Genomic DNA, 17,118 nt, shown 5'->3' with positions numbered 1-17,118 from the left:
CCCTAGATGTGGACGGAAAAGAAAAATTGACAAGAGATTTCAACGCAAGATTGTGCGGATGTTGGATAAAGAACCTCGACTAACATCCAAACAAGTTCAAGCTGCCCTTCAGTCCGAGGGTACAACAGTGTCAACCCGTACTATCCGTCGGCATCTGAATGAAAAGGGACTGTATGGTAGGAGACCCAAGAAGACCCCACTTCTTACCCCGAGACATAAAAAAGCCAGGCTGGAGTTTGCCAAAACTTACCTGAAAAAGCCTAAAACGTTTTGGAAGAATGTTCTCTGGTCAGATGAGACAAAAGTAGAGCTTTTTGGGCAAAGGCATCAACATAGAGTTTACAGGAGAAAAAAAGAGGCATTCAAAGAAAATAACACGGTCCCTGCAGTCAAACATGGTGGAGGTTCCCTGATGTTTTGGGGTTGCTTTGCTGCCTCTGGCACTGGACTGCTTGACCGTGTGCATGGCATTGTGAATTCTGAAGACTACCAACAAATTTTGCAGCATAATGTAGGGCCCAGTGTGAGAAAGCTGGGTCTCCCTCAGAGGTCATAGGTCTTCCAGTAGAACAATGACCCAAAACACACTTCAAAAAGCAGTAGAAAATGGTTTGAGAGAAAGCACTGGAGACTTCTAAGGTGGCCAGCAATGAGTCCAGACCTGAATCCCATAGAACACCTGTGGAGAGATCTAAAAATGCCAGTTTGGAGAAGGCACCCTTCAAATATCAGGGACCTGGAGCAGTTTGCTAAAGAAGAATGTTCTAAAATTCCAGCAGAGCATTGTAAGAAATTCATTGATGGTTACCGGAAGCGGTTGGTCGCAGTTATTTTGGCTAAAGATTGTGCAACCAAGTATTAGGCTGAGGGTGCCAATACTTTTTCTCTTCGCCACGACAGCACCCACTGAGAGAGGGGATCCGCCCCTAGGAACAGGAAACCCTACGGAGAGATAAAAGGGGCGGTCCCCCTCGCTCCCACAGTTTGGTTTCCTGTTCCTATGGGAAATCCACGGAGAAGAGGATGCCTAGCCTGGATGCCGCTTGCGCGGTTTACCTGTGAGGACGGCAAGGGCTCCAGAGCTGGAAGCAGCGTCGGGGGTCCTGGTGTCAGCTTCCCCCCTCTGCTGGCAGACGCTGTGAGGCCAGGGCTGGAGAGTGCTGGCTCACAGAAAGTCATCCGGAACGTCTGCGGGGAGTTAGCGCTGTAATGGGGAACGCTGCGCCGTCCTCGGCGAGCGCTTATACGGCGTGGAGCCCCAGTATGCCCCCCGGAAGTATAAGCTGAAAAGCTTCCGAGGAGAGGGAGGAGACGGCGCTGGTGCCGGTGACAGCGCGGGCATATGGAATATGGCCGCGACCCGGAAGTGATTAGCACTTCCGGGTTCAACAGGAAGAAGATGGCGGCCCCCATGTGAAAAGGACGCCGGCGGTAACACTCCGGCGTCCAATATGGATTCGGCACAGGACCCTGCGATGTCTTCTATTGAGGCCACCGCAACTACTCCTCGCAGCCATGCCAGCAGCAGCAGCCGCTCCAAGCGGAGTGGATCTTCTAAAAAGAGCAAGCCTCTGCAGTCTCCTCCCCGTCAGCCGGTACCTTCACAGACGCTTCACTGGGGTGAGTGTACATCTACCCTATTAAGCTGATTGCTGTCCCCTCTTCTCTAACACTCTAGGCAAAATGTACTGAAAAAACGAAACACAAACAGTGTGCGATATGTCTTCAGCCCCTTCCGGATAGTTACACAAAGAAACTTTGTAAACCATGCATTGATTCCACCTTACGGGAAGAGGCCTCGGTTAAATCTGAGGACATTAGAGTGTTGATTAGAGAAGAACTACAAGCCCTGCATAGTTCGGGAAAAGAAACGCGTCCTAAGGGGACAAGAGAGTATGTTTCACCCATATCTGACCAATCTTCCGAATTAGAGAATGCAGATTCGGATGTTTCTAGGGATTATGTTTCCTCGGATGAGGATCAAGATACGTGCTTCCCCACCGACAGTATAGATAACCTGGTGAAGTCCGTCTGTAACACTATGGGCATTGAGGATTCTAAGACCCCTAAAACACAGCAGGACATAATGTTCGCTGGGCTGTCCGAAAGGAAAAGACCCTCCTTTCCGGTGATAGAAGCAGTTAAAAATTTAATTAAAAAAGAGTGGGAAAGCCAGGGGCAGAGGGGACTACCACCATCTTCAAAGAGACGTTATCCCTTTAATGATGAGGAATTCTCGACCTGGTCAAAAGCCCCAAAAGTAGACGCAGCAGTGGCTTCCACATCTAAAAAATCCCTGCTACCTGTGGAGGATTCAGGTTCACTACAAGATCCTTTGGACCGCAAAGCCGACTCTCTCCTTAAAAGAGCGTGGGAATCTTGTGCGGGAGCCCTAAAACCGGCTGTGTCAGCTACATGCACCGCTAGGTCCATGCTAGTCTGGCTAAATGACTTGGAAGAAGGACTTAAAAACGGTCTCTCTAGAGACAAGTTGAGAGCCTCTATACCTTTAATTAGGGGTGCTACAGCCTTCCTGGCAGACTCATCTGCTGACTCAATACGATTAGCGGCCAAGTCGGCGGGGCTGACTAATGCAGCACATAGAGCCCTGTGGCTTAAGGGCTGGAAAGGCGATCCCCAGACAAAATCCAAATTGTGTGGTCTTCCATGTCAGGGTGAGTACCTATTTGGTACTAAGCTGGACGAGATCCTGACTAAAGCAGGGGAGAGGAAAAAGGGCTTCCCTAATAATAATTACCTTCCATCTTATAGGAGGGCGTTCCGAAAGCCCATGTTTAACAAGAGGAAGGATTTCAAGAGCCAAGATCGCTGGGCCACTAGAGACACCAGACAGAGAGGAGCACTTTTTGGGAAGCGCCCTTACAAAACTGAGGAAAAACCCCGTTAGAACAGATCTGCCTGTCGGAGGTAGATTGTCTTCCTTCTCAGATCAATGGCAGAAAATAACTTCGAACATTTGGGCAAATAGTATCATCACCTTCGGCCTAAAATTAAAATTTTCCCGAGTCCCGCCGGACTCATTTCTATTGACTTCTTTAAAAACCCAGTTACAGCAGGAGGCTTTGGAGCAGGAGGTATTGAACCTTCTAGCCAAAGGGGTTTTGGTGGAAGTCCCATTTCTTCAGCAAAAAAAGGGGTTCTATTCCCCTCTATTTTTAATCCCAAAGCCAGATGGATCTTTCAGAACCATATTGAACCTTAAAAAATTGAACACCTTTTTGCAGAATCAAACCTTTAAAATGGAGTCTATCCGATCCACCATAAAACTGTTGTCTCCCCATTGTTTTATGACGGTACTCGACCTAAAAGATGCGTATTACCATCTGCCAATTTTTATAGAACATCAACAATATCTCCGCGTGGCGATTGTGTTGAATGGACGTATACGACACTTTCAGTATACAGCAATGCCCTTTGGACTATCAATAGCTCCAAGGGTATTCACTAAGTTAATGTCGGAAGTAATGTCATACCTAAGAGTAAAAGATACCCTCATAATTCCGTACCTTGATGATCTTTTAGTGGTAGGAAGTTCCCCATCACAATGTCACCAACGATTGTGTAATATGGTCTCGTCCCTGCAGAGGCTAGGGTGGTTGGTGAATTGGGAAAAGTCTAGACTTCTTCCAACTACTCGACAAACATTCTTGGGGATTATAATAGACTCCATAAGCCAAAAATGTTTCTTACCACAATCCAAGCAATTGACAATAAGAAATAAGGTACAGTCGGTAATAGATAAACCTCTAATATCTTTAAGACAAGGCATGTCCCTCCTTGGCTCCTTCACGTCATGTATCCCAGCAGTACCATGGGCCCAATTTCATTCAAGGTGTTTACAATATGCAATTTTACATGAGGAAATAAAATTACAAGGTCATCTAGACGGTAAAATTTCCCTTTCTGAAGACGTAATTAAATCTCTATCCTGGTGGCTAGAACCAGATCACTTGGTTAGTGGGGTCCCCTGGGTAGTTAAACCTTCAAACACAATATTCACGGATGCCAGTCCTAGTGGTTGGGGAGCACATATGAGAGATCAGGTAGCCCAAGGTCTATGGTCGGTTACGGAGTCAGACGACTCGTCTAATATAAGAGAGCTGAAAGCTATCCATCACGCTCTTTGTGAATTCCTTCCGCAGCTACACGGAACACATACAAGGATTCTGTCAGACAACATGACATCAGTAGCGTATATCAATCATCAAGGAGGAACAAGATCAGGAACACTCATGTCTATAGCCGAAGACATCCTAACTATAGCCGAGAAACATCTACTGTCTCTATCAGCACTACATGTCAGAGGAGTGAACAATTCAAAAGCGGACTTCCTCAGTCGCCATACCCTCCACCAAGGGGAGTGGGTTTTAAATCATCGAATCTTCAAAATGATAACCGTAAAATGGGGTTTACCAGAGGTAGATCTCTTCGCTACAAGAGACAACAGGCAATTAAAAAAGTTCGCTTCAATGTTCCAATCCGACAAACCCGATTTTCTCGATGCTCTCCAGGTACCCTGGACATTTCAGAAAGCGTATGCCTTTCCTCCTCTGATACTTCTACCAACAGTAATCAGGAAGATAAGAGAGGACAAAGCCAATATAATCCTGATTGCCCCATTTTGGCCAAAGAGACCATGGTTCTCCCTGCTCAGAGCTATGTCCATCTCAGATCCATGGATTCTCCCAGAGGATCAGGATCTTCTTTTCCAGGGGCCATTCAACCACCCTCATGTGAAGGGTCTACGGTTGACAGCCTGGAATTTGAGAGGCAATTGTTGAAATTAAGGGGTTTCTCTGATCAAGTAATTAATACTCTATTATTAAGTAGGAAAAGATCCACTACTTCTATATATGTAAGAGTATGGAGGAAGTTTCTAAGTCTTTATCCATTGGCCTTGTCAAACGAAATTCCTATACTTAACATTTTAGAATTTCTCCAGAAAGGACGTGACTTAGGTCTTTCAGTTAATACCTTAAAAGTACAAGTCTCTGCTCTAGGGGCATTGTATAGTCACAATGTAGCGGGTGATAGGTGGATAACTAGATTTATTTCAGCCTGCCAGAGGTCAGAACCAGTTCAGATTCCCCGCATACCGCCTTGGGATGTTAATCTAGTCCTTGAGGCCTTGACAGGTCACCCATTTGAGCCACTACACTCAGCTCACATTAAACACGTTACTCTCAAAACTACTCTTCTTGTCGCATTAGTATCGGCAAGAAGGGTAAGTGACATACAGGCACTATCAGTAGATCCTCCCTTTCTGTCAATATTTCCAGATAGAATCGTCCTGAAAACAGACCCTTCCTACCTACCTAAGAGATGTACTAAATTTCATAGATCTCAAGAAATTCTTCTTCCTACTTTTTATGATAATCCTACAAATCAGGAAGAGGAGAAATACCATACCTTAGATGTGAAAAGGGCTGTAATGACTTACTTAGACAGGACTAGCGCCTGGAGGAAGAGCAGGGCTCTCTTTGTTTCCTTCCAGGGTCAAAGGAAAGGAGCTGGTGTCACAAAAGGCACATTATCTCGATGGATTCGGGAGGCGATATACCTGGCCTATTCATCTAAAGGGGAAGATCCACCCGAGACTGTAAAGGCACACTCAACCCGGGCAATAGCATCATCCTGGGCAGAGCGAGCAGAGGTTCCAATAGAACTCATATGTAAGGCCGCAACCTGGTCTTCGCCTATTACCTTCTATAGTCACTATAGATTAGATCTATCTGCTTCCACTGATTTGTGTTTCGGTAGATCAGTTCTTAACACGATAATCCCCCCCAAATAGCTATCTCTGAAAGTCTCTCAGTGGGTGCTGTCGTGGCGAAGAGAAAACACCGGATTACGTACCGGTAATGCTCTTTTATAGAGCCACGACAGCACCCCTTCACTTCCCTCCCTTATATATTAGTTTACATATGAGCACTGATAAGGGTGATTGGTTCTTGTAAATATACGTGATTAAGTCAAAGATGAAATGTTAATATAGAATGACCTACTAAAACTTGTGGGCGGTTCCTCGCAATCTCTGTAACCCAAACTGTGGGAGCGAGGGGGGGCCGCCCCTTTTATCTCTCCGTAGGGTTTCCTGTTCCTAGGGGCGGATCCCCTCTCTCAGTGGGTGCTGTCGTGGCTCTATAAAAGAGCATTACCGGTACGTAATCCGGTGTTTGTCTGGCCCATTTTTGGAGTTGTGTGAAATGATCAATGTTTTGCTTTTTGCTTCATTCTCTTTTGTGTTTTTTCATTTAAGACAAATTAAATGAAGATAATAATACCAAAGAATTTGTGTTTGCAATCATTTTCAGGAAGAAACTGAGTATTATCTGACAGAATTGCAGGGGTGTCAATACTTTTGGCCACAACTGTAGCAGTGATGATAATGCAGTACTAAAGACTTCATTACATCCAAAAGGTTTACATAATCAGTTGTCAAAATAGTATCTGAAGATGGCAGCAGACTGATCTATAGTATCTGCATTTATGATGCGCTCACGTGCCTTTTAATTCCTTAATACGTTCATACACTCTTCATTGTCTCAACTTGTATTCAGTAAAAAACACATTTCTCCATGTGGGGTAAATTGTCTTGGTAAGGCTGAGTTCACATTAAGGGGTTATTCATTACTCCGACAACCCCTACTGAATCCTTATGTTTCCCCCAGTGAAATAACACCTATACTCCCCTCCGGTGCCAGCGCCATTCCAGCATTTTTGACTTTGGCTGTCCTGAGCATCGGAGGTGAGTATAGGAGTTATTTTAATTAGGGAAAACATAGTGAATTGTGAGGGGTTGTCCATGTAATAGAAACCCCTTTAATTCTTTGTTTCCATTCATAACTTTTGTGGGAGGGCTGATTTTAGAGGATTCAGACGGGCGCCTGATGCAGCCATTGATTTCAGTGAGGTTTAATGCAGTCTAATTGAAGTCAATTGATCCATCAGTGACACATCGTACGCCTCCTGGCAAAGACTTGAACAGGGACATAGATATAATGTGAGCCTGGCCTAATTGTTAAAGGTAACCGAACACCAGGCTCATGTTGCCCGAACCACAGAAAGCATGTATGAGACACTGGCTGTGTGATTTCAGCCATCTTTGATTGACTCAAAAACGCTGCAGCGTCTCGGAGAAAAACCTACTTTACAAGCCGCTGGGGACCGAGCCGCTCGGGTAAGTCGCTGAACAGTTGGGTCTCTGATGGCTTCTTCCCATCAGGTCTCTCCCTGTACACATGTAGCGTTTCAGAGTCAGACATACAAGGCTTATGCATGATGTCCGCGGGTCGAGCAGCATGGATCAGCTGTCAGGTTCCCTTTAACGTACAAGATATGTTCTATAGAATACTGATTGCAAACCAATATAAAATGTGTAACAGCCCCTGCTCTTGTCTCTCCATAGATCTATTTGTAATCTCTGTATTGGCTATTTATGCCTTAATACTATTCTTCATGCTGTATCCCATTGAATCGATCGACGACTTCTTTGAGGTAAGATATATGGTAATGACCCATTTGTCTCCTCCTTCTACATATGTAAATTACCTTGTTCATGTAGATTCTAACACTTCTATTTTATTCTTGTAGTTGGTCTGTGTTCCATTTCAATGGCGGATTGTAATGCTTTTCATTATTATTGGTAATGCCATTGTCTCCATTCTTGTTGAGGTAAGTCCAAGAAATACTTTGGGCAGTAGATTTTTGTGGTATACTGATACTAAAAAGTTAGTCTCTTCAGTCGGTGTGAGGTAACTTGCATTACTCAGTCTGAAAACCTATAGCGCTGCCATGCTGGTCTCACAAGTGCACAATAGGCTGACATACTGGCCACGTCCTGCACTTTTGCTAGCCTCTTGATGTAAATAGGAATGTCTCCATTCACTGCTAAAAAGTACAAAGCTGTAACGTGAAGAATTTAGTATATTAAAAACATTCCTTTTTTTACCTTTTTGTTGATAAAACGTTACCACTTCAGCCTCAAGTCTGTCATCACCTTCCTGACCAGGCCAAAATTTGCAATTCTGACCAGTGTCACTTCATGAGGTCAAAACTCAGGAACGCTTCAACATATCCCAGTGATTCTGAGATAGTGGGTTTTTTTTTGACAATTTGTACTTAATGATAGTTGTAATTAATTTTGGACGATATTTTCATAAATAAGAACATTTGACAAACTGTGAATTTTTCGCAATTTTCCAACTTTATGCTTTTAAACCAAATAGTTATATCACATAACATAAATAACACTTACCACATGTCTACATTACATCATCATGTTTGAAACATTTTTATTTGCAATTTTTCTAGCCACATCACATTTGAAATGACTGGGTGGCCTGTATGACAGAAAATACCCAAAAGTGACACCATTCTAAAAACTGCGCCCTTCATAGTCCTCAGAAACACATTCAAGAAGTTTATTAACCCTTTTGGTACTTCTCGGGAATTTAAGCAACGTGTAAGGAAAAAAATTACATTTTACTTTTTTTCCACACAAATGTTGTTTTTGCCACTAAGTTTTTATTTTCATAAAGATAATAGAAGAAAATAAACCATATAATTTGATGTGCAATTTGAATACACAAATACCCCATATGTGGGGGGAAAACTACTGTTTGGGTGCAAGACTCGGAAGGGAAGGAGCGCCATTTGACTTTTTCAACTTTTAAGAAAATTTTTTTTTTTTACACTGCTATATTCTGAGAGCTTAAAGGTGTTTTTTTATTTTATTTATTTTTCTTCTAATGAAGCTGTATGGGGACTTGTTTTTTTGCTGGATAAGATGATGGACAAGATACCAATTTTATTTACATTCATCTTTTTAATTGCCTTTTATCACACTTCTTCGGCGGTATGATGAAAAAGAATAGTTTGTTGCCACATTTTGTTTTTTACACATTATTCACTGAAGGGGTTAAATAGTGACATTTTTTATAGATTTGGAGGTGGAGAGACCAAATGAAGTGTTTTGACCTAATTCGTTGAAAGTACTCCAGTGTGTGTCTTTTTGCAATGTTTTTTTTTTGTCTGATCATGTACAGCCAAACAAACAAAAGAAATGTGTGTGTATATATAAATTATATCAAAAGCTGGTATTTAGACGTTTTGTCTCCTTTTTCGTTTTTACACATTATTCTTGCTAGTCTCAATCACTTAAATTTACTGATGCTACCATTGACACCTGTTAGGACACTTCTTTTCTATTTTGTTTTTAGGAACAGAAACTGAAAGGGGTATTCCCATCTCCGAGATCCTATCCCAATATGTAGTAGGTGTAATAATAATATTAGCAAATACCTCCAATTAGAAATGTAGTATAGTTTTTCTGGTTCACTAGGTCTCTTTCTCATTTGCAGGACCTTAGGTATCCATGGTTACGACCACTGATATAGTGACGGTTAGCTAGTTGTAAGTGGCTGTAAACATAGATACCGAAGGTCCTACAATGCCTGTACATGAGGAAAGTCACATAGTGAATCAGAAAAACATTACTACATTTCTAATTGGAGGTATTTGCTAATGTTGTTATTACACCTACTACTTATTGGGAAAACATCTTGGAGATGGGAATAACCCTGTCAAAAACTGATCCATTGCGTAACTGACACAAACGGAAGCAGTGGGACCCTATTGATTACTATATGCAAACATTAAATATATGAAATTTACATTGTATTGATGATAATAATAATAATTTTATTTATATAGCGCCAACATATTCCGCAGTGCTTTACAACTTATAGAGGGGACTTGTACAGACAATAGACATTACAGCATAACAGAAATCACAGTTCAAAATAGATACCAGGAGGAATGAGGGCCCTGCTCGCAAGCTTACAAACTATGAGGAAAAGGGGAGACACGAGAGGTGGATGGTAACAATTGCTTCAGTTATTTGGACCAGCCATAGTGTAAGGCTCGGGTGTTCATGTAAAGCTGCATGAACCAGTTAACAGCCTAAGTATGTAGCAGTACAGACACAGAGGGCTATTAACTGCATAAAGTGTATGAGAACATGATGCGAGGAACCTGATTGTTTTATTGTTTTTTTTGTTTGTTTTTTTTTAATGGGCCACACAGGGATAGTTGGGTTAATGCATTGAGGCGGTAGGCCAGTCTGAACAAATGAGTTTTTAGGGCACGCTTAAAACTGTGGGGATTGGGGATTCATCGTATTAACCTAGGTAGTGCATTCCAAAGAATCGGCGCAGCACGTGTAAAGTCTTGGAGACGGGAGTGGGAGGTTCTGATTATTGAGGATGCTAACCTGAGGTCATTAGCGGAGCGGAGGGCACAGGTAGGGTGGTAGGCTGAGACCAGAGAGGAGATGTAGGGTGGTGCTGAGCCATGGAGTGCTTTGTGGATGAGGGTAGTAGTTTTGTACTGGATTCTGGAGTGGATGGGTAGCCAGTGTAATGACTGGCACAAGGTAGAGGCATCGGTGTAACGGTTGGTGAGGAATATGATCCTGGCAGCAGCATTCAGGACAGATTGGAGGGGGGAGAGTTTGGTAAGAGGGAGGCCAATTAGTAGACAGTTACAATAGTCCAGACGAGAATGAATAAGTGAAACAGTAAGAGTTTTTGCAGAGTCGAAAGTATGAAAAGGGCGAATTCTAGAAATGTTTTTGAGATGCAGATAAGAAGAGCGAGCCAGTGATTGGATGTGGGGGGTGAATGAAAGCTCGGAATCAAGGATGACCCCAAGGCAGCGGCCATGTTGCTTTGGAGTAATGGTGGAACCACACACGGTGGTGCTGATAAATAGTTTACTTCTAAAAAGCACCTTCATTTTATAGCAGTAATGCAGTCTAAATTTCATATATTCAATGTCTGCATACTTTTTAGCGTATAAGGAGTGCTGCTTTATCCTTTGGTTTGTGTATCGTATAGTCACAGCTTGCTCCTGTTCACACTTGCGGTGCTGGTCAGTTTTTTTGACGCACCCCATAATAATCCGTTTGTCTCCTTTTCTGTTGGCATCTGTGATGCAACAGATCTGTTTTTGATATTGCATCCATTTGTCTGTTCCTGGAATGGGACAAGAGGAATGTCAGAACGTAAGTGTGGACACGGCCAAACATGATGTTCCAAGGTCTCCTCTTCGATGTAGTTTTGAGGTGAAGAGGTCAAACCTAAATGGGAATTGCCTTAGGAGGTGTGAAGTTCCGTGTTGTCACAGTGACCGATGTACCGATGGCGGTTTGATTCCACCCAATGTTCGGACGCTGAACCAGAAGACCACAAAACAGGAAGTGTTCTCCCAAAGATTGGGAAGTAGGGCAGCTGCAGAAGGCAGATATTACACGTAACTGGAGCATGACTAATGTAGAGAGAAGTGGAAGAAATTCTGTTTGTAAAACTTTTTTTTATCTTATAAAAATATGTGCAAATTGAATTCAATAAACTTTTCACTTATTTGATATATTGTGATAGTTCTCATATTAAATTATTACCCGTATTGGCAAAAATGAAGAAAAGTATGATTGTTATACATATTTATTGCTAAGCTCAAAAGTGCTTTCCGATTGCCTAATGCTTATATAGCACCAAATTCTACATTGCTGCATTTCCGGCATGCTGCATATTGCTCAATTGTTTTGGTTGTGTGTTTGCTCAGCGACACCCATCGCCTTCATATACTTCAGCGCAGTCATATATTGTCAGAAGTGTTCTGTGCATCCATGTATTCCTAATCAGCATGTGAAAACTACAGTCTGCCCACATCTTGTCATACGGTCAGACTTCGGGTACCCGTTTGTGCTGGGCTGGTTACTTATTTATGGCTTATTTTACCCTTACTTGGAGACTCTGGTGTTTTCTGTTCAGTAATGTTTGATTGCTGCTGGCCATAGAGAAAAAACTGTTAACAGTAGAAGTGTCAGTCGAGCAAAAAGATTTTCAGGGCCCAACACATATTCTGATTAATAGGCTTGGAGCAAAGTTCGGCATAGTGTCAAAACGATGTCCGAAGAGACACCAGAGATGCCGGCAGATAGGAGGAGGCTCACGGGGCTCTCGTCTGGTGCTCACGGGCTACTGACCTAGCCACTGAAACAAGGTCCTGCAGATCTTTTGGCTCAACTCTAGTGTTTTACAGTATTTTGTTACATATCGTGAAATGTCTGGTTATGTCCCTTTCCCAAAAAGAGATCTAATCATAATGCTCACTTTATCAGGAGAGAATCGCATCTATACCCAAATAACATGTACTATATGCCAAAAGCTTCTAAAGCCGTGGTCAGCAAGCTTTGGCACTCGGCTGTTGTGAACCTGCAACTCCCAACAGACACATACAGCCTGCAGTTGTCATGGCATGCTGGGAGTTTGTTTCACGGCAGTCAGCTTCCCAGTTTGCAGGCCTCTGTTCTAAAGGGTGCCAGCTACGAATTCTCTACAATATAATATGTAGCAACCTCTCTTCCTCCATTTCCCATGTGTTGATGGTTTATCATGGAATCCTTTTATTCCCCCATGTGTGAAATCTGTAACTCGTCAGCCCCTTGGAGAACATAACATTGGATATGGGTAACATTAACTTGCAGAATGTAAACCTCAGTGCAATGTTTTATGATTGGAATAAAAATGCCACTACTAAAGTTGTGTAATATACCAAGGCCTTTGTTCACTCTGGTCCCTCAAATGCAAGTTCCCATGTCACTCTGTTTTGCTTCATTGACATTAAAAACAAAAAACAAAAGTGAGCACAAATCAAAATTGCTATATACCGTATATACTCGAGTATAAGCCAACCCGAGTATACGCCGACCCCCCTAATTTTGCCACAAAAAACTGGGAAAACTTATAGGTTTCGAGTATAAGCCTAGGGTAGGAAATGCAGCAGCTACCGGTAAATTTCAAAAATAAAAATAGATATATAAATGCGCCATACAATTCATTATTGCCCCATAGATGCTCCATACAGTTCATTATTGCCCCATAGATGCTCCATACAATCCATTATTGCCCCATAGATGTTCCATACAATTCATTATTGCCCCATAGATGCTCCATACAATTCATTATTGCCCCATAGATGTCCATACAATTCATTATTGCCCCATAGATGCTCCATATAATGTGCCATACAATTCATTATTGCCCCATAGATGCTCCATACAATTCATTATTGCCCCATAGATGCTCCATACAATTCATTATTGCCCCATAGATGCTCCATACAATTCATTATTGCCCCATAGATGCTCCATACAATTCATTATTGCCCCATAGATGCTCCATACAATTCATTATTGCCCCATAGATGCTACATACAATTCATTATTGCCCCATAGATGCGCCATACAATTCATTATTGCCCCATAGATGCTCCATACAATTCATTATTGCCCCATAGATGCTCCATACAATTCATTATTGCCCCATAGACGCTCCATACAATTCATTATTGCCCCATAGATGCTCCAAATAAAACTGTGCCACATTTAATGCTGCTGTAATAAAAAAAAAAAAAAAAAAGTGACATCCTCACCTCTCTTGCTGCCCGCTGCTCCTCGGCGTCCCGTCTCTCCGCACTGACTGTTCAGGCAGAGGGCGGCGCGCACACTAGTAAGTCATCGCGCCCTCTGACCTCAACAGTCACAGCAAGAGGACGGGAAGACAGAGCGGCGCCCGGCGTGTGGAACAAGGGAAGGTAAATATGAAATACTTACCTGCTCCGGCGCGGTCCCTGGCTTCTTCTCCCGGACAGATGGTCTCCGGGCACGGCAGCTTCTAACTCTGTCAGCGGTCACTAGTACCGCTCATTACAAGGAATGAATATGCGGCTCCACCCCTATGGGGGTGGAGTCCATATTCATTACTTTAATGAGCGGTACCATGTGACCGCTGAACAGAGGAAGAGCTGCGGCACCCGAAGACCATGGGACATGCGGGGACCACGTCAGGAACGCCAGGAGTAGGTGAGTATGTGACAGCCTCTCTCCCCCTCACCCGCCGCCGACCATGACTCGAGTATAAGCCGAGAGGGGCACTTTCAGCCCAAAAATTTGGGCTGAAAATCTCGGCTTATACTCGAGTATATACGGTATATACACGTATAATTCAGAATCCTCCTTTATTAAGCGATCTAATGGACTAGGTCAAGGGAAATTTACTTTGTATTTTTAAATGAAACTGAATGAATTAACCAGATATTACTGAATTCTCTTTTGCCAAGTGAATGGTGAACAGCCAAACATATTTCACTGTCTAACTCAAGGGGTTTTCCCTTTAAATACTTTTATCACCCTTGTTACTCCGTTTCACTGGGTGTGATATCAGGAATAAGTTCTTAACTTACTCTTAAGTACTAACTTTTCTTATGTCTCAACTTTTTTTTTTTTTTAATAAAGGGAATCGGTTAGTGGGAACAACCCTCCCAAGCCATCTATATGGGCCTGTCAGTCATAAATTTCATTAAAATGTTGTATGCGATCCGATGTCTAACACTGATCTCCCAGAGAATCTGCCTCCAGAGCTCATTTTCAATGAAAGGTGGAGTTACCAGTGTGAGACATGTAATGACTGACAGCCTGATCTCACTGCAGTGCCCCCTTTCATTTACAATAAGCTATGGAGGGAGATTCTTGGGGAGATCTATGTCCGGCCCATAGACCTTACATATTAAGAAAAAGTTGATTTCTCTGGAATAAGACACTGAATCGCAGATATAAAGGTATCGTTTTTCAGCTTCCTATCACCTGCATGTCCATATAGATGACATTGGAGGTCTTTGATCCTATTGACAGATGCCGTTTAATTAAATACTGCTGTCAATGGTGTTCAATACAGCGAAAATTACCGTATATACTCGATTATAAGCCGACCCGAGTATAAGCTGAGACCTCTAATTTTGCCACAAAAAACTGGGAAAACTTATTGACTCTAGTATAAACCTAGGGTGGGAAATGCAGCAGCTACTGGTAAATTTCAAAACTAAAAATGGATACCAATAAAAGTAAAATTGAGACATCAGTAGGTTAAGTGTTTTTGAATATCCATATTGAATCAGGAGCCCCATATAATGCTCCATACAGTTCATAAAGGGCCCCATATGATGCTCCATATTAATATATGCCCCATATAATGCTGCATAAAAGGTTAATGATGGCCCCATATAATGCTGCATAAAAGGTTAATGATGGCTCCATAAGATGCTCCATAGAATATTATGCCCCATATAATGCTACACAAAGGTTGATGGCTCCATAAAATGCTCCATAGAATAATATGCCCCTGATGCTGCTGCTGCGATAAAAAAAAAAAAGACATACTCTCCTCTCATCGCTGGGCGCCAAGTGTCGGGGGCCTGGCGGGGACACCGGTGCGCTATGGGGGTCAGGTGCCAGAGTCGCTGCTGGCTCAGGACATTGGCACTTGCAATATTCACCTGTCCCCGTTCCACCACCGCGTGCCGCGGTCTTCTGGGTCTCTATAGTGACTGTTCAGGCAGAGGGAGCACACTAAATACGTCATCGCACGCTCTGACCTGAACGTCACAGCCAGAGGATGTGGAAGACACAGCGTGGCGGTGGAACAGGGACAGGTGAATATCGCATGGCTCACCCTCCCCCGTCATACTCACCCTCCTGGTGCGGTTTCTCTGTATGTCCCTGCTTCTCTGATGGTCTCCGGCGCGCCGGCAGCTTGTTTCTGTGTTCAGCGGTCACATGGTACCGCTCATTAAAGTAATGAATATGTGCGCCACGCCTATGGGAGTGGAGTCGCGTCCATATTCATTACTTTAATGAGCGGTATCACGTGACCGCTGAACACAGGAAGAGCTGCAGGTGCCTGAGACCATCGGAGAAGCAGGGACGTGCGGAGACCGCGCCGGCAGCAGGTGAGTATGATGTGACAGCTGCCGCTCCCCCGCCGACCCCCTGGAACAATGACTTGAGTATAAGCTGAGATTTTCAGTCAATATTTTTTTGGGCTAAAAGTGCCCCTCTCGGCTTATACTCAAGTATATACGGTATACTCTCCTCTTCTTTCCGCCAGTCCTTCTGGTATTTGGTTACAAGTGAGCAGCATGTTATTCCAGTAGTACGGAACATAAACACTGTGGCCACTAAATGTCCTTAGCGGGCACATACAGAGCTGTTGGAAAGAAAAATCTGCAGAATGACATTGTTTGCGATTTTATTTTATACCATTTGCTGCTGTTTAAAACAGAAAAAATGAAAGCTGAATAACCCCATAATTTTATTGTTTTTTAAAGGTTTGGTAAACTTTTGCAACATATTTTCATCATCCCCGTACAATTCAAATGAAAATTAATCAACTTTGCAAATAGTCCTGAATTAAAGGTGTCCCTGCATTTTGTGTATACAGCCATTATTCAGACCTGTGCATCTCACAAGGTAGCAAAATATAAAATGTGTCCTCTGACCCTGCTGCCATACTCTTTGTACCTTCTCGAATTCTTGCTAGCTTTGATCTGGACTCTGCCAAACGAGTGTGGCTGCACCTTGGCAAGAAGTGGGTGGTTGTTGTAGCCGTCCATTGTGATGCATAGCACTAAATTGATAGGACACATCATGCGAACAATTTGCAAAGTGGCTTTATATTTCATTTATATTCTTTAGCTGTGAGAATGGACTTTATGTCCTTGTCAATTTTAGATTTTAGTATTTTTCAAATTCCAAAATCACTTGGCAAAAGTGTCAATATGTCACCAATCTGCTCTGTTCTAATAGAGTGAAGGCGTGAAATCACAAGCATTTCTACCATACAAGTATTTCTTCCCATGTACCTGTTAATTGAGCACTGTGATTGTGTCCTAATGAGTTGTTGACCTGTTGTAAAATATTTGATCTAATTTGCATGTTTCTAATGAACTGGTGCTTTTAATTCTTCCCACCCACCCACAATTTCTCGCAGACTATCGTCCTTGATATCATACTCTGGAAACTTGTGTTCAACCGAGACAAGCAGGGAGAGTCCCACAAGGTCACCCACCCCCCACAGGTTGGAACCTCACTGTTCATATGTATCGGGCATCTTCCGCTCTGCGGCCCCCTTATCTGTTGTGTTAGCGGTGTCATGTGCTTGTTATCTGTGTGCCTGCTCATCTCCTCACTCCATCTGT

The 17,118-nt window shown here is 43.0% G+C and overlaps 1 protein-coding gene across 2 annotated transcripts in view; it reads left to right on the top strand.

The window, feature by feature from the left end:
• Positions 1-17,118, top strand: part of ATP13A3 (ATPase 13A3) — a 182,141-nt gene that overhangs the window by 160,280 nt on the left and 4,743 nt on the right. Inside the window, exons 30-32 of one of the 2 annotated variants that reach the window (XM_077290355.1) lie at positions 7,430-7,518; positions 7,615-7,695; positions 16,911-16,997. In XM_077290355.1, coding sequence (XP_077146470.1) covers positions 7,430-7,518; positions 7,615-7,695; positions 16,911-16,997 — 257 coding nt within the window. The remainder of the gene's footprint in view (positions 1-7,429; positions 7,519-7,614; positions 7,696-16,910; positions 16,998-17,118) is intronic. The other variant, XM_077290356.1, reaches the window with a different exon arrangement.

Source organism: Ranitomeya variabilis, chromosome 2 (assembly GCF_051348905.1).
Source record: "Ranitomeya variabilis isolate aRanVar5 chromosome 2, aRanVar5.hap1, whole genome shotgun sequence".
Classification (NCBI taxonomy): Eukaryota; Metazoa; Chordata; class Amphibia; order Anura; family Dendrobatidae; genus Ranitomeya; species Ranitomeya variabilis.
Note: the sequence above shows the minus strand (reverse complement) of the source record. Positions and strands in the feature narration are given on the sequence as shown.